General features: G+C 39.3%; 1 protein-coding gene across 3 annotated transcripts in view; it reads right to left on the reverse strand.

The window, feature by feature from the left end:
- csmd1 (CUB and Sushi multiple domains 1) overlaps positions 1 to 25,136 on the reverse strand; it is a 1,478,446-nt gene that overhangs the window by 32,196 nt on the left and 1,421,114 nt on the right. For all 3 annotated transcript variants that reach the window (XM_062969106.1, XM_062969107.1, XM_062969108.1), the window contains 5 exons: positions 17,553 to 17,726; positions 16,046 to 16,219; positions 4,634 to 4,707; positions 2,222 to 2,333; positions 1,854 to 2,033 (listed from right to left, as the gene is read on the reverse strand). In XM_062969106.1, coding sequence (XP_062825176.1) covers positions 1,854 to 2,033; positions 2,222 to 2,333; positions 4,634 to 4,707; positions 16,046 to 16,219; positions 17,553 to 17,726 — 714 coding nt within the window. The remainder of the gene's footprint in view (positions 1 to 1,853; positions 2,034 to 2,221; positions 2,334 to 4,633; positions 4,708 to 16,045; positions 16,220 to 17,552; positions 17,727 to 25,136) is intronic.

Below are 25,136 nucleotides of genomic sequence, written 5' to 3' on the forward strand. Positions count from 1 at the left end.
TCCATGGATTTGTAGTCTGAGGAGAGTTACTCATCTGCTAGATAGCTCTCATGTTGTATTTTTCTGCTAGAGAGTTCTCATGCTATAACTCAGCAACTGGGAAGGCACATTGTGAGGGCTATTTTTCTTGATTCTAAGATTTCTTTTTTTAACAAAAGATTACATTTTTAAACCTAAGAAATCCCAAGCTCCCCTAGGGTCATGGATCAGTGGAAATGCTAATATGTGTGTACACACACACAAGTTATTTTTGTTGAAAGAATGCCACACAGTGGGCAGCAGTAATGGGATTAGTTTGAGTAACCTGAAAAAAATTGGGCGTTCAGCAGGAGAAGTCTCCAGTGTAGGCCAGTGTATCCTGCTAAGTCCAGACAATTGCCCTTCCCCACCATAGTTAATCTCAGCAGAACACTTTTCAGATGAACCCTGAAGTTGTGCATAGATCACAGGGACAGAAGGTCACCAAAGAACTCCCCTCCTTTTCAAAAGGGACATCAAGTTCCATTTTCACTGTCTCCACAAATCCCTGGGAAAGATTAGCACATGTTAAATTACATAAAAGTTGAAATGTATGCAGTCTCTTTCACAATACCTCACATACGATCTTTGGGTTTGAGACTATTTGGTAAGATAGCTGTACAGGAAGTTGAGGGACCAAGCTGCACATGATATGCAGTTGAATGGAACTTTGCTGCTGTGTTTAGGTGACCCTTATCTCTCAGCTATATTTAATGGGCAACCTTCCTTTTAGAGATGAATTGTTGTATCATCTTTGTTACACTGGAGAGGGCAGGAGACAGGAAATTATCTAATCAGCCATCCCTTCATTTTTTCAGAATCACATCCTTCCCAATTGGCATCAAAGTGAATTAAGATGTATAGGAGAAACTCCTTTCACACCCTACCATAAGGTCTGGAAGGAAATAATAGTCTGTTGTGATTGTGTTCCTGGAAGCACTGCTCCACTCACAGCACCATAGCAGGGAAATTGGTGCACCACTCCTTGGGAGAGGCAGAAAGGGCAAAACAACTCGGCAGAAGTTCAGTTCATATCTCAAAGTATTAAGCTTGCCTATCTCTCCAATACTGCTGCATTTCTTGTTTGTTTCTTAATTTTCTTCCCTTTTTCTTGACCCCCCTACTCTTCTTTTTAACACATTTTGCCATTACAGATGTTACAGTAGAGCCTCGCTTATCCAACGTAAACGGGCCGGCAGAATGTTGGATAAGCGAATATGTTGGATAATAAGGAGAGATTAAGGAGAAGCCTATTAAACACCAAATTAGGTTATGATTTTATAAATTAAGCACCAAAACATCATGTTATACAACAAATTTGACAGAAAAAGTAGTTCAATATGCAGTAATGCTACATAGTAATTACTGTATTTACGAATTTAGCACCAAAATATCACGATGTATTGAAAACATTGACTACAAAAATGCGTTGGATAATCCAGAACGTTGGATAAGCGAATGTTGGATAAGTGAGACTCTACTGTAGTTTCAGCAATGTTGATTCCATTTGTTGAAAGGTGTGGCCTTCTTCATGCCAAAACAACCCCAAGCTGTTGACAACTCTTGACACTGCTTGCCAAAGCTTGCCACCAGGTGGCCAAGCACTATATAATATATAATTTTAAAAATGGGGCAACATTTAAATGTTGTTTTTTTTTTACTTTTTTGCTGTTGTTATTTCATCATGTTGAGTCCCTATGCTTAGGAAAAGGCTCATATATAATATGACTTTGATATAGAGGAGACCTGATTTACAAATACTTAGAAATTTTAAAATATATACATTTGGATTTATTAGCAAGCAAATGGAATCATCCATGTTATCAGTGACTTACTTTTACAAACAGGTGATTTGCCTGTCCACTTCATATCAGGCTTACATGTCCGATGTTCTGATCCACCAGTAAGAAAAAATCCAGGCTGGCATGTATATACCAAAGTGTAGCCTAAGGTAGGTAGATCTATTGCTTTTACATCAACATTGGCTGGAGTCTCTGGTTGTCTGCAAGCATGAGCTGAAAGAATTTATATGAGGTTTGAAAATGCTTTTAAAAAGTCAAAAATTGAACATATTCATAACTAGTGATGAAGCCCTGGGTTACATAAGCAAATCTTGTTATCTTGTGGTAACTTTTTGAAAATTACTGAAAAATGACAATCCTGTTTTTTAAAAGAAATATAACTAAATATAATTTATACTTACGAATGCATTCAGGCTGCATCCCACTCCATGTTAAATTTGCAAGGCAAGTACGTGTTGTAGAACCCTGTATATGATAACCCTTTCGACATCTGAAAAAGACTCTGCTCCCAACCTAAAACAGTTAAAAATAAATTTTAAGGGGTAAGTAATTTCATTTTATTACCACTGCACTGGAATATCACTTCAGAGGTTTTTTTTATTTTAAATTTCTATAAGGAGAGTTCATAGAATCATAGGGTGGGAAGAGACCACAAGGGCCATGAAGGAATACAACTTCAAAGCACTCCCAGCATATGGCTATCATACTCCAACACAGCATATTCCATTTCAAACAGGGCATTCTTCCTAACATTTAAGAGAAGACTTCTTTTCCTTAAGTCAAAATCATTTACTGTAAGAAATCCTGGGTTTAACATAAAAGGGTATATTTCCCCTTCTGTCTATGTTAAGTGAAAAACCATCTCTGTGATAGCTAATGTAAGAATGACATTTCAAACCATTATTAAAAGTTAGAGAAGAAAGGGAAAAAGATTGTCCTGGTATACACGAGCATATAAGGTGAACGAGTTAGAAAGATATTCCCTAATATTGATTTCTTCTAGGAGAAAGCCTGATGGCCACTTCTCTTCTGCTGCTATATAGATGCTAAAGCACATGGTAATTCTTTATGAAAAATGGAAAGCTATTTAGATTACTAAAAGAATGAGGCCTCATCAACAAAAGGTACTTATTTCAGGGACTGTAATGAGTGGAAATGTTTTGGTCTGACCCTGGTGGTGGTCACATACTTTGTCCCCAAACTGTGGTGAGGGTGGGACAGAGTCCACTGTTCGAGTCCAATTCCTTTTCCATATTCAGACAGCTGCTGACTTTCCTTTGCTGTTGTAGTCATTCCTTGACAACATCAATAGAAATGACCTCGTGACTAGTGAAACGGAGGGACACAGCAGGACATGTGCATAGCAGGCTGATCCTCATCGGACCCCGTCCTGTTGCCCATACTGTGTTAAACCTGCAAGGATGCTCTGGAGTTTTAGCCAAGCTCGAGAGCATCCCCCAACTTTTCTTAATGTGGGGCTAAACTGGGTCAACCCAGTTTACGACACAATAAGCACTGGAAGTGACAGAACATCAAGAAGAAAGCCAGGAGTGACTGTACCATGCGTGTGGACTACTAAACTCATGTAAAGAAGTCCTGTGTTGAACTTTATAATGCATACTCTAGCAAAATGTTAGTCTGTAGGCTAATTTCTAAATGCTGAAAAATTGATGAGGACATAATTATACTTTCAGCATCTAAGAATTAACTCGATGTTATAGTGATACAAAAGAGAGGTAGAATCTGCAAAGGGAGTAAAGCTTCAAGAATGGACAGATTAAATTACTGACTTTTTAATTACCCTAAAACATTTGCAGTCTTCATTATGGCGGAATTTAACTTGATTTATTCATACATCTGAATGATAACTCAACTGGGGTGTTTATGTACTTCTGTAACAATTTCTCAATTGCTCTCAAGATAGACTCTCAAGTTAATGCCTTATGCATAATTGAGGGATTATATGGAGAGCACACAATCAAGCAGTACATTGACCAACATGCATAATAATTTTGACTTCAATATTTGTGCCTGAAATTCATTTTAATTCACCAGTTAAATGCAATCACTTGACAAATTATCTGTTGGGACCCCACACAAAGACCACAAAGGTTAATTAAATGGTAACCATTCTAGACCATGCTCCTAATTTTCTTATGGCATTCATGCAGACTGAGTCTCCAACCTCCCCCTTTACTGGAAAAAGTAATGTTTTGCTTATGTTATTATCATTGTGAGAACTGCAACTTAAACTCTGCCGTGACATTAAAGGAAAGGACCTCTTAGAAATGGAGGAATAATGTGTTCTAAAATTCTGGGGAGAGGTAGCATCAAGGTCAGGAAAAAGATTGTTCGACATTCTCAGCGTTGCATTCAAGCAATTGCACATTTGCATTCCCAAGATATAAAATGCACACAAAATCATGTGTACATTTAAAATGGCTAAGGTTCAACCATGCATAATTGGGGAAGGGGTTAAATAAAAAAATTAGAAAAGTCAAATAGATTTTTTAAAAACCCTACCCAAATAATTGTACACACCATAAAAAGTGCACTGTAAGAGATAGCATGGATTTCAGTAATAGAAAACAACACCACAAAAACTTCCAGGTCAACATCGAAAAGGGTGGGAAGAAAATGAAGATGAGATTTGGAGAAATTTAATTACATTGAAAATGAAGGATTTTCACTTTCTTAGCTAGTACAAAAGTACAAAAGGCAGCATACCAAATCAATACTTCTAAAGTATGCAGACATGCATACAGAGGTTGTAACAGAACAAAAACTGCCTTCTATTGAAAAATGATTATTACCTCATAGCCTCTTGAGCTGTTTTGTAATCCATAGTGTGGTGTACCAGGGTCTGGACAACTGTTATGAGCAGGATCTGCAATTGCAAACAGAGTGGAAAAAGAATGAATTGGGAGTTTGTTATGCAAGAACAGGTTCATGTTTTAAGATTATTTGCAAAATGTGTGAACTTGTATATAATATATTTCTTCAGTGTGTAAGAGACAGTGAATGGAATGTGTTTCTGTGAGCAAAAGAGCACAAAGGAATCTCGAAATATAAAAACGCTTCACATCTCCTTCCATCATAGATATCATATTTTGGTACTTTGCTAAATTTCCACTGTAGAATACATGTCCACTTATAAATTCAGACAGGTGATTTGCTATTTCATGTTTCTAGTCTGGTATCAATCCCCAGTACTGGCCAGTCACTTTAATTAGTCTGCCATTTGAATGCATAATGGACTTATTTACAAAGCTAATCTTAAAAGCATCATCATTCCAGCAGATGGGAGCCTAACACATAACATTTTTAGAAATTGGATTGGAGCAACCAGAGAGCTTTTAACTTTATCAGCAGTTTGACTGTGCATCTGCTAATGAAAAAATAAAATAATATCCCACCACTGAAAACAATAATAGGATTCCCCCTCCTTTAATAGTCAAGTGCAGACAAGCTTGCCACAGCAGCAACTCAGTAATGATAGCAGAAAAAAAGCAGACTGTTCCACCATTGAGGAAGTGCCCATTTATGAAAGATTATTGTTATTATAAAACCCCTGAACTCAGCAATATGAAATAAAAAGTTCAGATTTACAACCTCAGCATTTCATCTTGTGGGAAGATAAATGTTGACATATTTTCAAAATGTTTTGTGATTTGGTGCTGCCCTCCAAAAGCAGGCTATATTTCCCTTTATTAATTTATTATTTATCTAATGACAATAAACCCTTGTATATGGGATGTGGGGTTCTCTGCCCCAGAGAATTCATCCATCCCTGTTTCAAACTACAACTAAAACAATTACACTTATTCAAAAATAAATAATGATTCAATGAACTTTAATTGGTGGATGATGAAGAGTTTTCTTAAGTATAATGATTGGTGATTTCAGTGGTGATTATTTGACTATTGAAAATAGGTTGTTATTCATCTATGACTTTGGGGCCAGACACTTACTTTCATCTTAAATGACTTCACATGGTTGTTTCAAGGCTAATGGGATTAAAGAAGGAACAGCATATAAGGTGTCGCCAAATTGGAGAAAATGTGGAACATAAACTAAGGCCTTCTCTACATTGCCATTATAACACAAACTGAATTGCATTATATGGTCAGTGCAGACTCATATAATATCAATGCAGTTAAACTGTATTACATTATATGAGTCTATACTGACTCTATAATCCAGTTCAGTGTAGATGAGGCCCAAGTTATAAAAATCATTGGGAAGTTTGGACATTTCCAACCCTGTCCTTTAGGCTCTGAGTGGTGGTGGTGGCGAAGAAAAAGTTACCATACTTACCATTATGCATGCACATGTACGGACTGCAGTGCAATCCATATGGGCCTCCATAGCTACACTAAAGACAACTGTCGTGTATGGTGCACTGGAATGATATTCTTTAATCTGAGTTCTGTTGGTATGCCAACTTGATGAGACCCACTGAATCAACTGTTGATTAATGAGTCAACAATTACATGATTACAGGTCTTTGTCTTCTTCCAATTTCTTTATAGTTGCTGCCGAAGATTTCACCTAGGACATCTCTTCACACAGTTTTAATGCTCAATATAGATGTTTCTCTATACCTGAACAGCATGAAACTACATAGTGTTAATACCATTCCCCTCCTCTCCCTCTTTCCCATCCCTTTTTTTGACCTTCAGAGTGACAGTAATGCACCATTGAAGTTAGGAATACAGTGATATGGGAGGCTGCTTTGTACCCAAACTGATCAATGGTCCATTTGGCCCAGAACTGTCAACTCTGACTAGTCTCCAGAGTGAAATGCAGGGCTCTTTCTAAATCCAATTTGGCATGGTGTTACATCCAAATACCAAAGTGGCCCAACCTTGCTTAGCTTTTAAAATCAGACAAGATTGTGTGTGTGCAGAGCAGTCTTCTGTGGTTAGATGATCTAGAATAAATTAACATATTTCCTATTGCTTCACAGGTAGAGGGATGTGAAAGAAACAAAAATAAAATTCTTTTAACCGTGTAACACTATTTCAAGGTGTGTGTGTGTGGGGAGGGGGGGGGAGAGTTTAGCTATATAATAGAAATACTATTTTAAATGAATGGTGTTTCACTGCCAGGATTTCCTTTAACCTGAGGGCTCTGCATCCATTTAGCACTGCCAACATAATAATCAAATTCTGCCCATAGGGACAAGGTCACCTAACTGTACAGGATTGAGTTACTTGTCATTAATGCTGCGTTATTTGTGAAATGGAAGAGATTGAAGAACTGTTTTGTGTTGTGGTAAAAGCTGACTGACTTTTACCCTTACTGGGTGGGTAGACAAGGGAATATATACAAAGGTGAGAAACCCAGCCTGGCAAATTACTGAGATGAAGAAGGATGCAGGATAAATGCTTGAAAGCAAGCATTTAGGACTGTCTAGCCAACAGAAAAGGACAAGCAAAGGGAGAACTAAGCACCATCCCTGAAAGTACTGTCATGTTATCTCAGAAAGAATATTATGACATAGTGTTAAAATAAATTGTGAATCCATGGCTCAAAGTCTCTAGTAGTCTAAGATGAGGGGTAAGATGAACATATGAGTTCAGAATTCATAAAGTAAAAAATGGGATACTATAAGAAGATAAGGGTTTCATTAACAAAGGAAGCAAAAAATGCTTGTTTATACTTTTCGCTCCATGCACCTAATTTTTTTCTTTCAGACCTAAATCTTTTCACACTCCAACCAAAGTGTTTCCATTCATCGCATTGTCCTTGTCCTGTTTTGCCATAAAAAACACATCAGTTTCACTGTATTGCTGCCTCCTATTAGTTAACAAGTGCCTGATTGTTGTTTAATCTTGCTAAATAGCAAAAATAGTTCTAACTTTCTCAGGTCCTTGTCAGAACCCTGGGAAATTTACTGAGTGTGTTTGATTTGAAGACACTGCTATGACCAAGCAATTGTGAAATAAGTAGAAATAACAAACATTTGTATCTTAACTAATAGGCTACTTTAAAAATAACCCAAGTAATATATCATAATGATGCTGATGTTGCTAGTTGATATTGAAATAGGTCCTAGAATGTTTACCAGTCTTGCGTAGCATTATTCTCTAGGAAACATTGCTAGTTCTAATCATTTCAGAATATCAACAAACAAAAACTACTACAATAAGAGCCCATGACACCTTAAAAACTAACCAATTTATCGTAACACAGACTTTTGTGAATTATAGCCCATTGAATCAGATGCTAAAAGTTATCCAGAGTTTCAGGTATATATACAAACATGTATTATGAATAAAAACATTGAGATCAGAGGGAAATTAAATACTGTACAGAAAATATTATCATTTGTCATTCACAGAAATGCTGACAAGAATATAAATAAACTAATCGTGTTGTCGAAGGCTTTCATGGCCGGGATCACAGGGTTGTTGTATATCTTTCGGGCTGTGTGGCCATGTTCCAGAAGCATTCTCTCCTGACGTTTCGCCCACATCTATGGCAGGCATCCTCAGAGGTTGTGAGGTATGGATAAACTAAGTAAGGAAAGGAAAGAATATATATATCTGTGTAGAGTCTGGGGTGTGGCAAGGGTCCTTTGTCACTGGGAGCCAGCATTAATGTTTCAGTTAATCACCCTAATCAGCATTGGAGATGTTTTTTTGTCTCTTGCCTGGGGGCATCCTTTGTCAGTCAAGCCCTCAGAGTTTTGGTTCCCATCTACTGTTTTGATTTTGGAGTTTTGTAATACTGGTAGCCAGAATTTTTTCATGGTTTCTTCCTTTCTGTTGAAATTGTCCACATGCTTGTGGATTTCAATGGCTTCTCTGTGTAGTCTGACATGATAGTTGTTGGAATGGTCCAGCATTTTTGTGTTCTCAAATAACATGCTGTGTCCAGGTTGGTTCATCAGGTGCTCTGCTATGGCTGATTTCTCTGGTTGAATTAGTCTGCAGTGCCTTTCATGTTCTTTGACTCTTGTTTGGGCGCTGCGTTTGGTGGTCCCTATGTATACTTGTCCACAGCTGCATGGTATACGGTAGACTCCTGCAGAGGAGAGAGGATCCCTCTTGTCCTTCGCTGACCGTAGCATTTGTTGGATTTTCTTTGTGGGTCTGTAGATAGTTTGTAGGTTGTGCTTATTCATCAGTTTGCCTATGCGGTCAGTGGTTCCCTTGATGTATGGTAAGAACACCTTTCCTCTGGGTGGATCTTTGTCTTGACTCTCATGGCTTGTTCTTGGCCTTGCAGCTCTTCTGATGTCTGTGGTGGAGTATCCATTGGCCTGGAGAGCCCAGTTTAGGTGGTTTAGTTCACCTTGAAGGAGGTGAGGTTCGCAGATTCTTTGCACAGCCCGAAAGACATACAACAACCCAATAAACTAATCAACGTATCATGACTGCAGTGCAACATTCCCTCAATGTAGTGTAAATAATACCCACATGTAAACATACACTTTATCAACACTCCACAGCTCCCCTGCCAAAAAGCAACACTATGCCTTTGTGCAATGAGCCAAGCACCATGAACTATGTCACTATATGTAACATTCCATTTCTGCTGCTGTCAGACGAATACATCCATTGTACTCTAACAAATAATTCACCCTGCTTACTTAACCTAATCTGCCTTGCCCTTTCTAGAATGTTGATCCCAGTGTGATAAGAATCCATTATCCTGATTCAATCTCTGGTGACAGACAGGAACTTTCCAGTAAATGTTAACTCAGTGGCCTCTCTTTAGACTCTGTTTGCATGTTCTTTACAAATGATAGTGTTGTGGAGATGGAAGGATTTCCCCATTGCTTGTTTGTTGGGTTAGATAGTTTTGGTTATATTGTCACTTCTGGCATCCAAATTGTGCATTTATTTTCTACACAGAGACTGGTTTGGTCATAAATGTACAAAGCAGAAGGTTATTGCTGATGGAAGAAAGACGCTTATTGGGGAACAAAATTGATAAATTCTATTAAGCTCATCTTAAATAGAATGATTCCTTTTATCCAACTAAAATATAGTTGATTTTAAAAATCTAAACATGTTTGTTCACATAAAAAAAAACTCTGACAAATATAATTTACCTTCACACAAATACAAATCCTAATATCAGTAAGGCCTACAGATAATTGGAATTTGGATCCTGCAAGACATTGAAAGTAAGCTCTGAAAATGTCAAAGGATCAAATGCATTTGATCTCATAAACTGTAGATTTATAATCTTTCTAAGCATCAATAAATCTCTCTGAAAATGAGACTCCATCCTGTTCTCTCTTTTTAAATAGTACATTAAATGTAGTTTTCTCCCTTCATTTGATTCAGAGGCTCTACAAACTATATGAAGCCAATGAAATTCCCAAAATCTCCTGGTAGCTCCTTGAAGTTTACTCTGAATACCCACATTTCCTAAAAATTCAAGTTTTTCTGGTGGTTATGTATTTGTTATTTATTTATTAACTACTGTAAACTACTGGCCCTTCACTTGGTCCCACCTCCATCTCAAGCTTTGTTGGAGAATGGGCCTTCCTTCTCAGTGGCTGCCTCTTGACTCTGGAACTCCCTTCTTCCCAGGGAAGCTAGAATGGACCCCTCTCTGCTGTCCTTTTGGCAGAAGGCTAACATCTTTTTATTCAGACTGACTTTTAAAGAAGGTTTTTAAGATCTTTAAAACTGTGTGGTTTTTAACTTTGAACATGTTTTAATGGTTTTTAACTGGGAATTTTTAATACTGTTTATATTTAATTCTGTTTTAATGGGGTACAAATAAATATAAATATAATAACATCATCATCAACAACAACAACAACAAATGTTGTATGTCATCAGGTTATATTTGAATTATGACAAATACTTATTGCAAGGTTTTCTTGACAATATTTGTCCAGTAGGGATTTGCCACTGCCTTTTGTAAGGGTGAGGGGCCCCTGGTGGTACAGTGCATTAAAGCGCTGAGCTGCTGAACTTGCAGACCAAAAGGTCCCAGGTTCAAATACCGGGAGTGGAATGAGCGCCCACTGTTAGCCCCAGCTCCTGCCAACCTAGCAGTTCAAAAACATGCGAATGTGAGTAGATCAATAGGTACCACTCTGGTGAGAAGGTAAAGGTGCTCCATGCAAGTCATGCCGGCCACATGACCTGGAGATGTCTATGGACAACGCTGGCTCTTCGACTTAGAAATGCAGATGAGCACCAACCCCCAGAGTCGGTCACGACTGGACTTAACGTCAGGGGAAACCTTTACCTTTGTAAGGGTGAGAGAGTATAACTTGCCCAAGGTCACCTGGTGAACATCAGTGGGTTTTCATGGATGAGCAGAGATTTTAACCCTGGTCCTTAGAGTCCTAGTTCTACGCAACATGCTTGTTAAACCCATGCCAAACTACAACAAACTGTCTGCAAATATAATAGAGTGCAGTGTACTTTCCCCATTCTTTTTCCATTCCAATCTTCACTTTAGCCATGAATTGGCTAAAGGGGGTGAATGGAAATGATGCAACATTATGTTTGGTTTTCCTGTATGCCCTGGTGCAGCCCACAGAGTCTCCTGGCCCTCATGTAGTTGCCCACCTCTGATACAGAGGAATTCTGTCTGACAATGTATGTATGCATGCATTCATTATCTCTAAAGAATAACGCGCAACTCTCACTCATTATTCTTGCATCAATAGACCATTAGCCACAAGGAGAGGTGAGTAAAAATATATATTACATTGTCAGACAGAATTCCTCTGTATCAGAGGTGGCCAACCACATGAGGGCCAGGAGACCCTGTGGGCTGCACCAGGATGTGGGGGTGGATGCGCAGCTGGCTCAGGCATAGACAGCCATCCCCGTTCAGTAAGGGGGGGGGGGATATTGTTTGCTTACACTTGAAAATTACCTAGGGCCAGCCCTGGTTGTTGCTTCTTTCCAGGCATCTGATCATTTTGATTGTCCTCTTCTCTATATAATTCAGCTGGTCAGTACCCTTCTTGAATTGCAATGCCCAGAACTGGACACAATATTCCAGGTGATGTCTAATCAAAGCAGTATAGCATGGTACTACTGCTTTCCTTGATTGGGATACTAAACCCTTGTTGATACTGTCTAGAATTGCTTTTTTGAATCCCACATCACATTATTAACTCCAGAGTATTTATTAGCTTATAGTCTATTGAGAGCTTATAGATCAGTTTCACATGTATTGCTTTCAAGCCAAGTGTCAGCCATTCTGTATCTGTGCATTTAATTTTTCTTGCCTAGAGGTAGTACATTACATTTATCTCTGCTGAAATTCATTGTGCTAGTTATGGCCCAGCACTTCATTCTGTCAAGATAATTTTAAATTCAGATCCTGCCCTCTGGGGCATTAGCTACTCTTTTAATTTGGTGTCCTCTGCAAATTTGATAAGCATGTCTTTTATTCCATCACCCAAGACATTTATAGAAATGTTGAGCAACACTGAGACCAGGACAGAACCCTGAGGCATCCCACTAGTCACTTCTCTCCAGGATGAAAAGGAACCACTGGTGAGAACTCTCTGGGTTCATCTGTCAACCTATTATAAATCCTCCTACACATAGCACTGCCTTGTCTGCAAGAATATCATGGGGGACACATACACAGCAGGTTCCTTTGTAAGCCAATACTGGTTATTAGAAATCACAGAATTACTTTCTAAGTGTACACAGGCTGATTGGTTAACCATCCTTTCTAGAATCTCAACTGCTTCAACATGAAGCTTGCTGATTTGTAGTTGTTTTGATCTTTTCTGTGTTTTTAAATATGCCATCTTCCAATCTCTTGGGGTTTTTGTTCAATAAGAATTCCTAAAGATTATTAAAAGTAGCTTTGAGATTACATCTGCATGATTCTGACCCTGGAAAATTCATTAGGATAACCAGGTATACCTTTACTATGCCTTTACCTATTATGGTCTGCAAATACGGTACTGTACCATTTGTTCTGTATTCATCAATTAAATCAATGATTTCATTTTGGAAGAAGATGGGGTGAAGAAGGTGTGAAAAAGTTCCAACAGTTCTCTGTTCCCCTATTAAAATATCCCATCTTCTCTACACAGTGGCTCTAAACATGGCCAGAATTAACTATACTACTCCTCTTCTTATTTTCAGCATCTCTAACAAATCTGAACTCATTCTGAGCTTTTGTTTTCTCATTCTACCTTTACAAATAAAGTCAGCCCTGTCTATCTCTAGGTGTCTAATTAAATCCATCTTCTCATATTCCCTATTAATTTTTTGTTTTGTTTTTCCTCCAGTGATTAACTAGGTTCAACTATAGGTTACAAACACATTTCATCTTAAAATAAGAATGCCTACCATAGGTTTGAAAACATTTCTTTTTAAAAAATCCCAAAAGCAAAGCTTGATTTTACTATTTGTTAGAAGGGACATCATTTTACTATGCCATTATGAAGAATGAGATTTGAGCATCCAAGAGTTTTGGTACAGGGCATCCTGGAGCCGAATCCTAGTGGATACCAAGGGCCCACTGCCTTGCCTATTTGTTTGAATTTCTCTTTGCTGATTTCCCTGGTCTTCCATTTCTTAAACATGTTTCTTTTCATTCTCAGGTCATTCAAAAATTCTTTGTACAGTACATCCATTTTTGAGTCTTTAGACACCTCCCACTTTGTTTGCTTGTTGGAATTGTTTTTCACTTCAATATTCTATCTTTAAGAATTGGCTATGCCTCATGAATTCCCTTCCATTTGACCATTTTATGCCATGGGATTTCACCCAGTACCTCACTGAGATTACTGAAATCAGTGTTCTTGAAGCTTACTGTATATTGATAACATATCCTCATTATACAATTATATCAGACTCATAACACTGTAACTGTTGCAGTTACAGGTACTTATTAGGGTTGTCCATATTGTCGTAAAAATTCCCCTACCGTAATTATTTCGTATTGTTCCCGTTTTTTGACACGAGTATTGAAACGTTTTCCCTGGGCGCTACTGGCAATGTAATACGATCCATCGTTGGCCCATTCTGTAATTGTGTCTTAAAATTTTCGTTAATTTTTTTCCCCCAAAAACATTTTTTAAAATATTTTTTAAATATTATTATTATTATTATTATTATTATTATTATTGTTTCTGCAACCTAACCTATTTTTGTTAGCGCAGCCTAACATGGCGGCCGCTCCCTGCCAATCAGAGTCTTCCACAATGGCTAAAAAAGGTGGGGGCTAGCATCCTCCGCGTCCAGGTTTAGAATCGCTATAAAAATCGCCTCCGCACGGAGCCAAGCCATTCTGGGTTGGGATACCGAGGAGAGAGGGTGGTTCGCGCGCGCCGTGAAGCTGAGAGGGCAAAGTGACTGGGGGTAGAGGGTTGCTGCAGTGCTTAGATATTGTGTTGGGGGAAATTGGCTTGGGGCAGAGTCCTTGCTGTGGATGTTGGGAATTTTTTTTTCCAAAGGAGTCTGCGTCCCTCCCTGCTAGTACTGAGCTTTGGGTTGGTTCCTTCTCCTGAGGTAGACCTTTTGCCTTTCTATTTTTCCTTTTTTGGAATAAAGCAATCACCCATAAGCCTTTCTTTCCAAGCCTTAAAAGGAGGGAGCTTGAAAATTATATATTATTATATATTAGCATTGTTTCCCTCACGCTCCATTTCTATTCCCAAGCCTTGGGCTGAGTTTTATTTCTGCAATCACAAAGTCAGACATTGATTTGATTCAATAGAGGGTCCACAGCAATTTATAGTTTCCAAAGGACGTGGGCACTCCTGCCAAGGCATTGCTTCCCTCACGCTCCATTTCTATTCCCAAGCCTTGGGCTGAGTTTTATTTCTGCAATCACAAAGTCAGACATTGATTTGATTCAATAGAGGGTCCACAGCAATTTATAGTTTCCAAAGGACATGGGCACTCCTGCCAAGGCATTGCTTCCCTCACGCTCCATTTCTATTCCCAAGCCTTGGGCTGAGTTTTATTTCTGCAATCACAAAGTCAGACATTGATTTGATTCAATAGAGGGTCCACAGCAATTTATAGTTTCCAAAGGACATTGCCAATCCTGTCAAGGCATTGCTTGGCGTGTGCTGCATTTCTAATCCAAAGTCCTCAGCCAGAGTTTCATTTTTGCAATCACAAGGTCAGCCAGTGGCACCATTGATCAAAAGGTTCAAAGGCAATTTATAGTTTCCAAAGGACGTTGCCAATCCTGTCAAGGCATTGCTTGGCGTGTGCTGCATTTCTAATCCAAAGTCTACACAAGTAGAAGAGGGACTTTTACAGTGATAAGAACCCAATTGAACAGGAAATAAGACTTTCAAACCAGGAACAGGTTTCTTCAAATATTGAAAAATAGTGTATTATAAAAAGTTATGAAAATTTGCCAAAAATCATAGGAGACAGGAAACATTCTGCAATTTGTTGAGCAAAGAGTGTGGAATGTGTTCTCCCACTGTACCAAATTTGATGAGAATAGCTCAAGAAATGAGGGTGGGATACCCCCAGAAAAGTCCCCCCCGGTTTCCTGTTTTTTGGCGATTGCGCATGTGCGTCCACCATTTTAGAAACATTTTAGAAACATTACGAATTTTCGGAAATATCCGAAAATTTTGGGTGAAACATTTAGAAATAATTTCTACATCGAAGAGCCGACACCCCCTACTTTAGATACGAGAATTGAAACGTTTTTTCCATCGATCGGACAAGCCTAGTACTTAAAAATCTCTGCTATGAGGGGTTCTAGTTCACACACATACATACACAGCTGCAGCATTAGATATATCTAGTACAGAATTCTAAGTACTGCTCTCGACTACAAAGCTTAGGATTCCAGCAGGATGCAACTAAATTATATTAAAGTAACATCAACTGACTACAACTATGTAATGTAGATATATTCCAAATCATTTTATTGACATCTATGCTTTTTTTTTTTACTGTAGTTCTTTCTTATTGAAGCCATCTTCAAATGCTCAAATAACCATTCCCTGATACTTATATTTTCCCCATTCCTGTCCTTGACTGCTGATTTTTTTTTTATTGATACTAGATATTAAATTACAACACACTTTCAAGATACTATCCTTTTACTTTTGTTTCTTCCTGCTATGATTGACTAGGTTCAACGGCAGGTTCCAAACACATTTCATCACTAAATTTTCATAATCTGACATTACAATTTTATTCCATTGCAGTATGTGGTTTTTACTTTTAGCTAGGTTAATAAAATACATGTGAGTAAAGCTAATCACAGTCCAAGTAAACAATAACCTCAATTACCAATGCAAGTTGGCTGAATTCCACTCCAGCTACCATCTGCCTGGCATATCCTCCTTGAAGATCCTATCAATATCAAAGGTAGTCTGCACTGAAAAGATACTTCAGATCTATAGGTGAAACTTTTCCCATTGAGTCGGCCCTCTGTTGGGACACCAGGCTCGCCACAAAAGACAGCTGTTATAGGGGGAAAAGGAGCATGTTGAGTAAGATGGTTGAAAAGAAGCAGTAGTAGCAGTGCAATAAATAGCAAGACAGTTGTTTTATGGCTATAAGCTAGCAGACAGTGCACTGTTGAGTATATTTGTTCCAAACAGGTCATATTTGACACACATGATTTTACAGATTAAAGAGTACTACATTATGGCCATCACAATTTGTCCTCAGATGCATACTTCAACATAGACGTGTAATTTCCATAGTTTATCAATAAGATAAAAGAGCAATGCCAAATAAAGGTTAGTAAGAGATAAAACAAAACCTGTGGCCAGGAAAAATAATGAAGAGAATCCAGATTGTATGCATAGGAGTCATAGGAAGATGTATCACTGGAAATGTGTGGATGTAGGATGAATACTCACTTGTATCATTTTCATACAGTTTAACTATAATTTCTACATTCTATGGAATTTTGGGATTTGAAATGTGAGAGATTTTGTAATTTGCTGCTAGAGAACTCAATTGTTTGTCTACAGAGAATTCTAAGTAACTGAACAAACTGGACATTCAAAGATTCCATAAAATGGGGCCACAACAGTCAAGGTAAATAAAGCTGATATAACTGCACTCTACTGATACATGCTTAGAGCATATCTGCAAACTGTGAGCCTTACAGCAGTTTCATGCTACTTTAGCTGCCGTGGCAGTTTTCTTCTAGAATCCTTTGGTTTTTTTTCCATTTTATGAAATGCCTAAAACTCCCTTCTAGGGAGTGTCTCAGAAATCTATGCATGTCAAGATTCCATAGGATGGAGATATAGGCACATTTTTATGACCTTATCAGACTGGGTACTTTTTGGGACCATGTGCCAGTTCATCTATACTTTTGTGGTGGTGTCTATCATCTTCCATCCCACAATGTAGAGCTACTTCTGGCGGGGCTCCATTGAATAAGTATAGACAAACTGGTGAATGCTGCCATGGCAGCAACACAGGAGGCTTCCTGTGTTGTATTGGATCAAAAGGGAGGAAGCCAGGCAGCCAACGCTTCACCCCGTGGGATGGGGACAGAGGTAGGTCAGGAAATGCAGGACAGCAGGCTCCCCATGCACCCTGGTTGGCACTTCTGAATTCGCCATGATGCGTGATGATTTTGGCAGCCCATCTTATGTGGCTGATAGTGGGACACATTTTGGAAGGCTATAAGAATTGGTAAATATAAAATACCAGATGAAAACTGATAAGGTATTTTATTCTGCTCTCTCCTGATAAGTATATGTAGCCATTTAAAAAAATAGGACAAAATTTGATTTCAAGAATGAATATTTTGATGTAAACAATGAATACTTACGCAGACATTGTGGAATCTCTCCCCTCCAAACTCCTCGTCCTTCACATGAAAGGATAGCAGAATTGGAAACATGATACCCATCAGCGCAACTGTAGCTTATGCTTGATCCCCATTGAAAATCTGATCCTTCTACCTTTCCATACAGCACTTGGGGAGGTGGGCCACACGTGATAGCTAATGGTGGGGGGAGGGGTGGAGGTTGGAGTGGGGAGAGAAAATAGTACAAGACATTTCAACAATATAGTTTTTACTGCATATTTTTACCTATAGTTGTAATTTGACAAAGCCTAAGCTTGTTGGCCATTTGTTGGTAGATATCAAATAGATTTATTCCAGAGTAGTTGACATATACTTGCCAAATGGTTACTATGTAATTTGTCCTGGATACTGCTATTCCATTTCAATTGTCACAGAGATTCAAAGTATTAACTTGATTTTCATGTTGGTAACTTAGAAGTCTATCTATAACTTGAAATCCTCTTATTCTTTATACAAGCTTGGTCATTATTTTGGTTACTGTATTTTGTAGTTTGTTGAATTTTATGTATACTTTAAGGGTTTTTGTCATGGCCTTGAACTAGCACAATAAATGTATTAAACATTTAGAATATTTTAAAAAATAATAAAATATGGCCTAATATACTGCCTTAGGTAGGTGGGAGCCATATGGGTATCATAGGTCACAAACCCTGAATTAAGCCAGATGTTGCTCCTGGGTATCCAGACGACACCCAGAGTTGGTCCAAAATAGCCATGGTTAAGCCAAATTTAGGTGCAGGTGTAGATGGGCCCTAAATATTTTTAGCTATCTATCTCAATGCCAATTGCTACAAAACCCACCTTGTAGGTAGAACACTGCCCTTCCACCCTGAGATGGTCATTCCATATTATTAGTGATTGAGGAGACCTGCAGGGACAAGTCCAAATATTTTCCTGTAACTGGATGCACCACAATCTGCAGGGATCACTATACTTTGGGGAAAATCTCTGGAGATGATATTCTTGCAGTACTTCTAGCCACAGGAAAATAGCTCTACACATCCTAGTTGATTGCTTCGATCTCTGACAACATGGAAATGGATGAGGGCTTTTTGCTAGGGGTGGGGGGTGGGGCAAGGTGATGCAACATTTGTTTTTATTTTGGTATGCCTTCAACTTGTTTCCAATTTAGAGTAACCCTAAGGCAAGCCTAACATAAATGGGTACTGTTCCATTATCCGGGTGGACTCCAAAAGGGAGACTAGACAGAGAAGGATAGTCCATTTTACTAGGAGGAGAAGTGGTAAAGAAGGAAAACCATTTCCTGCATTTTTGCTAGTAATTCCCCCCTCCCCCTTCCCATGTCATAATTGCCAGTTATTGAAATGATGATGACATGGGTGGGGGGAATAACAGGAAAACAAGGGGAATAGTTTTACTCCATCACCCACCCACCCCCATAAGATGAACAATCCAGGCCCCCTCTGGGGCTCTGCACGGATAATGGAACAGTACACATGAATGTTTGTTTGTTAAGATTTGTTCAAAGCCATTTAACATTGCCCTCCTCTGAATATGAAAGGGTGTGACTTGTCTAAGGCCACCCAGTCGGGTTGCATGTTTAAGCAGGGATTTGAATCCTGGTTCTCCATTGCTTTAGTCCAGTGGCTCTCAATCTGTTAGTCCCCAGATGTTTTGGCCTTCAACTCCCAGAAATCTTAACAATGGGTAAACTGGCTGGGATTTCTGGGAGTTGTAAGCAAAAGCACCTGGGATCCACAGGTTGAGAACCATTGCTTTAGTCTAACCAATTTTCAAGCCACTGGACCATGCTGTTCTAGAGATGAGTCTGTGAGGGATTTTGACCATTGTTTGGATGGAATAGTTTTGATCTCTGCAGTAACAAAACAAACAAATCACAGTGATGTAAATCTGATTTATCATAATTCACCACTGAGATGCCTGCTATTATTTCTGTACTTTAAACTGAATGTTAATTGTGCATTCTCTTTGTTTTGTGTTCTGTTCCTCATGAATTACACTTCAGCCAAATGCTCTAAAGTTAAATGCAGAATTGGAACATGCATTGTTTCTGTAATATTCAATGGTTTTAGATAATTTGTTCCTCTTGGTAATCTATTCATTACCTGTACACCTATATATGTGATAGGACGTAGAAAATGCAGTCAATTAACTGGGAGTATGTCAATGGTTTTGAGAGCTTCAACAATGTACCTGCAAAGTCCTGGGCACAGGTAAAACACTGCACAAAAGATGGAATGAAAATAATCCTGAGGTAGGTATACTATTAGACAAGATTGTTTTATCTGCAATCTTTATTCAATCAGGTAGGAGTATATCTAGGGTGAACTAAGCTCTCACATTTTGCCACTCAGAGAATGATTTTTTGGAGGGGCAAGAATTAAGGTACAGTACTCATTGATTCATGAAAAAGTCAACCCAGTTTTTTTAGATTTTTTTTACTAAAAATGTCTAAACCTATATATAAGTTTATTGGGTAATTTCAACTAGAATTTTTGCATGAACAGTTGCTATTACTAGCATGCCAGAGGCTTATCTTTTTATTCTTTTTATCACCTTTCAAGGGTGTTTCAACCTATGACATTTTCCCACTTTCACAAAGGTTGTCAAGGACAACATTTAGAAATGTTTTTAAGGGACACATCAAACTGTAATTTAAATATTTCTCCTATTTGAAAATGCTAAGATAGGGCATAATCCAATCAAAGTTTAGGACTTTCAAAACCTTATTTCACTACAAGGGGTAAGAGTCTGATAAATCATTCATGCTTTTGTACAGATTTAAAAAGTAGGGTGAGATGGTCTGCACTAATCAGGATGGGAAATTATCTGCCAAATTAAGGGACAAAATTAAATATGCCATTGATTATAACTTATCCTGCTTCAAATTAGCAATGACAGCTACATTCCTTTTTTGTTGCTTATCATGCTTTAAATTGGTCATGGTTGAGACTAAACTTGGACATTCTGGATGTAGTATTTTACAATGAGCATTGATTATTAGCTTACAATATACAGGAGAACAAGCCTGCTTCTATCCTGTTGTGAAATGCAACATGCACTGGGCAGATTGATTATATGTGGTGGAGCTAGAATTTAGCCTAGAGCTGGCCAATAAGAGGAGCTTGAAGAAGCATGAATTTAAAGTGCTTGCACATTATGGCCTAGTTTGCGTGTGGCAAACTCAAGGCCTACAGGCCAAATTTGGCCTGCCATGTCATTTTATGGCCTTCCAGATGCTGGACTGCTTCTGTATTCCTCATCATTAGACATTATGACTAGAGGTATTGGGAGCTGTGATACAGTAATATCTGGAAGGCTGCAATTTGTTCTGTTTAATCAGGATAATGGGGTTTGAATTGAGATAAAAAGCATTGTGGATATGATATCTGATTTTAAACTGCCCTTTAACCTTTCCCCAACCTCAGAGCCACAAGTGCTGTTGGGTTGCAATTCCCATTGTTCTCTGTCCACATGGCAGAAAGTGATTGGAGTTGGCAAAAACTAAAGAGCACCAGCCACTATGTAAAAACATGATAGTTGGCTCTCTGTATCCACTGATTTTCTATCCATGGATTCAACGGCCCCTTGAAAGTAATCTTAAGGCTGATGTGACCCTCAATGAAAATGAATTTGGCACCCCTGACCTTGTCAGTAGTTTAGCTGAACAACAGCATTGTTATGCAATACCTTTTCCTGTTAAGTAAACTCAAAATACAAAAAAGGCTTCTCATGTTATAGTTACCATGAGGCAGAAAGGAAAAGAAAGGATGGGAGATATAGTGCATGCTAGTAATGATTCTGATATTTTATAATAGAGACATTCCCTACATTGACTGGACATGAAGTTTACATGATAAAATGTTATGCTATTTTTCCTAGCTCCTGTTTTAGAAGTAGGAGCTTGCACTGGGGATGGGAAAAAATCAGTTACATTTATAGTTTCTCAAATCTTCATTCAGTAGTGTGGAGCAACTTAACTTTTGTTTGAATTGTGTAATGTTTACAGTATTAGAATGGTAGTTGGGAAATCCAGGTTCTAGCAATACTGAACCCTGACACTGACTTGGTGACCTTGGGCCAATCACTTTTTCAGAGAAAGAAATATTTGATATAAACATATTAAAACAGAAGAATAAATCCAGTTGCTAGTCCCAATCAAAGAAGGATATTGAACCAGTTGGTAAATAGTAATGCAACAATTTTGTAAATTCCTTTACTTCAATAAGTCTTACTAGTTAAAACTGGTTTTTATTTTAAATCTTTAATATAAAATGTAATAATTAAAATAAGAATTAAACAATATTTTAAAAATCACACTGCTGGATTGTAAACTATTCTTTTAAACCACTTATACCATCACTTCCGGGCAACTGAAATGATCAAAGATCTGGAGACCATGACTTATGAGGAGCGTCTTAAAGAGCTAGGTATGTTTAGCCTGCAGAAGAGAAGGTCAAGAGGAGACATGATGGCCATGTTTAAATATTTGAAAGAATGTCATAAGAAAGGAAGCAGACTTGTTTTCTGCTGCCCTGGAGACTAGCACTTGGAACAGTGGGTTCAAATGACAGGAAATGAGCTTCTACCTGAACATTAGGAAGACCTTCCTAACTGAAAGAGCTGTTCAACAGTGGAATTCTCTTTCTCGGAGTGTGGTGAAAGCTCCTTCCTTGGAGGCTTTTAAACAGAGGCTAGATGGTCATCTATCAGGGGCACTTTGTGCTTTTCCTGCATGGCAAGCGGTTGGATTGGATGGTTTATGTGGTCTCCTCCAACTCTATTATTATGATTCAGGGCAGCCCAATCATGTTTATCACTTACATGTTTGCATTGACATGTCTGTAGCAGTAACTTGCACACCTTGCTTTTTTGCAATCCATTTTATGAAATACAGAGTTGTCATAGAATGAGATGATTCTCATAATATAGCTGATATGAAATGGAAGTAGTTCAGTCATGACTCCTTGCCCTTTACTTATCATTCTTTGATCTGCTTGAATACTTGTTCTGTGCTACATTTTTCCTGCACAATAATAGAAGTGGATGGATTCTGTCCATCCTACTTATTGGCCTTACTCCAAATCAGATCATGGCTCTTAATTTCTTTATTAAAAAGCCACCATGTTTCTTACTTGATGGGTTTCACTTCAATGTATTTAATGCCACTCTTGCACATCTCAGAGATACATTATAAGCTTCCAATTTTCCCATGCTTGCAAATGGGAATGATAGGTTGCTTACCTGTAACCATGTTTCTTCGAGTCGTCATCTGTGAAATCCGCACATATGATAGAAAATCCCGTGCATGTGCAGCAGTTTGGAACCTATAACAAGCTCTCTGGCTCTTTAACTACAGCCCCACTCTTCCTCCCCAGAGGATATATAAGAAACAGGTGGGGATATAGACCCAGTTCCTCCACCATGCAGAGGCAGAGTCACTGAGGCATGACGGTCAGTGGGGAGGCCGGGTGGGGATGTGCGGATTTCACAGATGACAACTCGAAGAAACATGGTTACAGGTAAGCAACATATCTTTCTCCTTCATGTCATCTGTAAAATCACACATATGGTAGACGGGCAAGCTACGTACCGTGGTAGGTGGGCATCATGCCAGCGGTGAAAACAGGACTGCTCTTCCAAAGGATGCGTGTTGCTTGGAGAGGACGTCAAATTTGTAGTGGGTAGCGAAGGTGAGAGGAGTAGCCCATGTTGCTGCTCTACATACTTCCTCCAGCAGCACACCACTGAGGTACGCTACTGCCCTTGTGGAGGGGTCTTTAATAGTCACTGGAGGATCCTTCCCCGCCAACTGGTAAGCCAAGCAGATAGTGGACTTCACCCAGTCCAAAATGTGCTGGGAAGAGACAGGAGGGCCTGCAGTATCAGCTCAATATTGCAGAAAGAGCTTTGGGGTCTTCTGGATGGAAGCTGTTCTATGCAAATAGTAGGAAAGAGCTCTCCGAACATCAAGATGAAGAGAGCACTCCAAGTCCATAGTCAGATTAGGAAAAAGTGTGGGAAGGATGATGTCTTGAGATGTATGAAACAAGGGGATACTTTTGGGAAAAAAGCGATATCTGTCCATAGGGCAACTTTATCTACATAGAATCTAATGTAAGGCTTTTCTGTCCTGAGGGCAGAGAGCTCGCTGATCCTGTGAGCTGTCATAACTGCAACTAAAAATGCTGTCTTCGCTGACAGATAAACTAAGTTGGCTGAATGGAGTGGTTCAAAGGGCGGTCTCTGCAATGCCGAGAGAACAAGGTCCAGCTGCCATGCTGGAGGTGGCGGCCTGACTTGAGGCCGAACGTTCTTAAAGCCTTGTAGGAAGAGCTTCATTGGTGGATCCACAAAACACGACAGCAGACCCACCCTTTTATGATAAGCTGATATTGCTGACAGGTAACAAAGCCAATCCAGCCGCTGCCAGAGATGCCAAGAAATCCAAAAGAAGAGACATAGGGGCCGACAAAGGACCTATGTTGCACTCAGCAACAAAGTCCATGAATCATTTCCACTTGCTGGTACAAGAAGTCTTTGTAGAATCATGGTGAGCTGCATTAAGAATAGCTGTCACTGCTGAGGACAGTTGTGGAGCTTGATGTGCCATGCTGTCAGATGGAGGTGGAGCAGATCCGGATGCAGCATTTGGCCGGAGTGAGATGAGAGGAGATCTGGCCTGCTGGGCAGGCGAATAAAGTCCTTAGCGGACAAGGCAAGAAGAGGTGCGAACCACAGTTGGTGAGGCCACCATGGGGTGATAAGGATGCAGTCTGCATCGTCTTCGTCTAGCTTTACCACTACCCTCGTGAGAAGGGGAATGGGAGGAAACGTAAAGGAGAGGACTGTGCCAACTGAATTGGAAAGCATCCCCCAGACAGCCGTGGTAAGAGCCGCAAGGCATCCTTGCGCAATAAAGTTCGCACTTTGCATTGTGCGATGCAACAAAGACATCTATTGCAGGTTGTCCCCACCTGTGGAAGAGAGTGGCGATCTCGTCGTGGTGTAATATGTGTTGATGACAGTCATCTGCTGAACTGGTCTAAAAGAGTATTCTCTTCTCCTGGCAGATAGATGGCGGTGAGATGTATGTTCCTGAGAATGCACCAGTCCCATATGAGCAGAGTGAGATGAAGAAGCGAGCGGGAGCGGGTGCTTCCCTGCTTGTTGACATACCAGCTCACAGACGTGTTGTCTGTAAGAAGCTGCATAACTTGACCATGAAGAGAGGGCTCAAATGACTTGAGCGCCTCGAAGACTGCCAACAGCTCTAGAAAGTTTATGTGATTTGTGGCTTCTTGTTGGGACTATCGACCATGGGCGGTGAGGGTCCCCATGTGTGCACCCCAGCCTTGCATCGATGCATCTGTTGTGAGCCGGATTGTCGGCTGCTGTGGCCAAAACGGCATGCCATTGCAGATGTTGGGGCGGTGCAAGCACCACTGAAGGGAGTGACATACACTTACAGGGACACACAGCATGGAACAAGTGCTGTGACGAAGAGGGTGAACGACATACAGAAACCACAACTGGAGTGGCCGCAGCCTGAGATGTGAGAGT

The sequence above is a fragment of the Anolis carolinensis genome, chromosome 1, assembly GCF_035594765.1.
Source record: "Anolis carolinensis isolate JA03-04 chromosome 1, rAnoCar3.1.pri, whole genome shotgun sequence".
Classification (NCBI taxonomy): domain Eukaryota; kingdom Metazoa; phylum Chordata; class Lepidosauria; order Squamata; family Dactyloidae; genus Anolis; species Anolis carolinensis.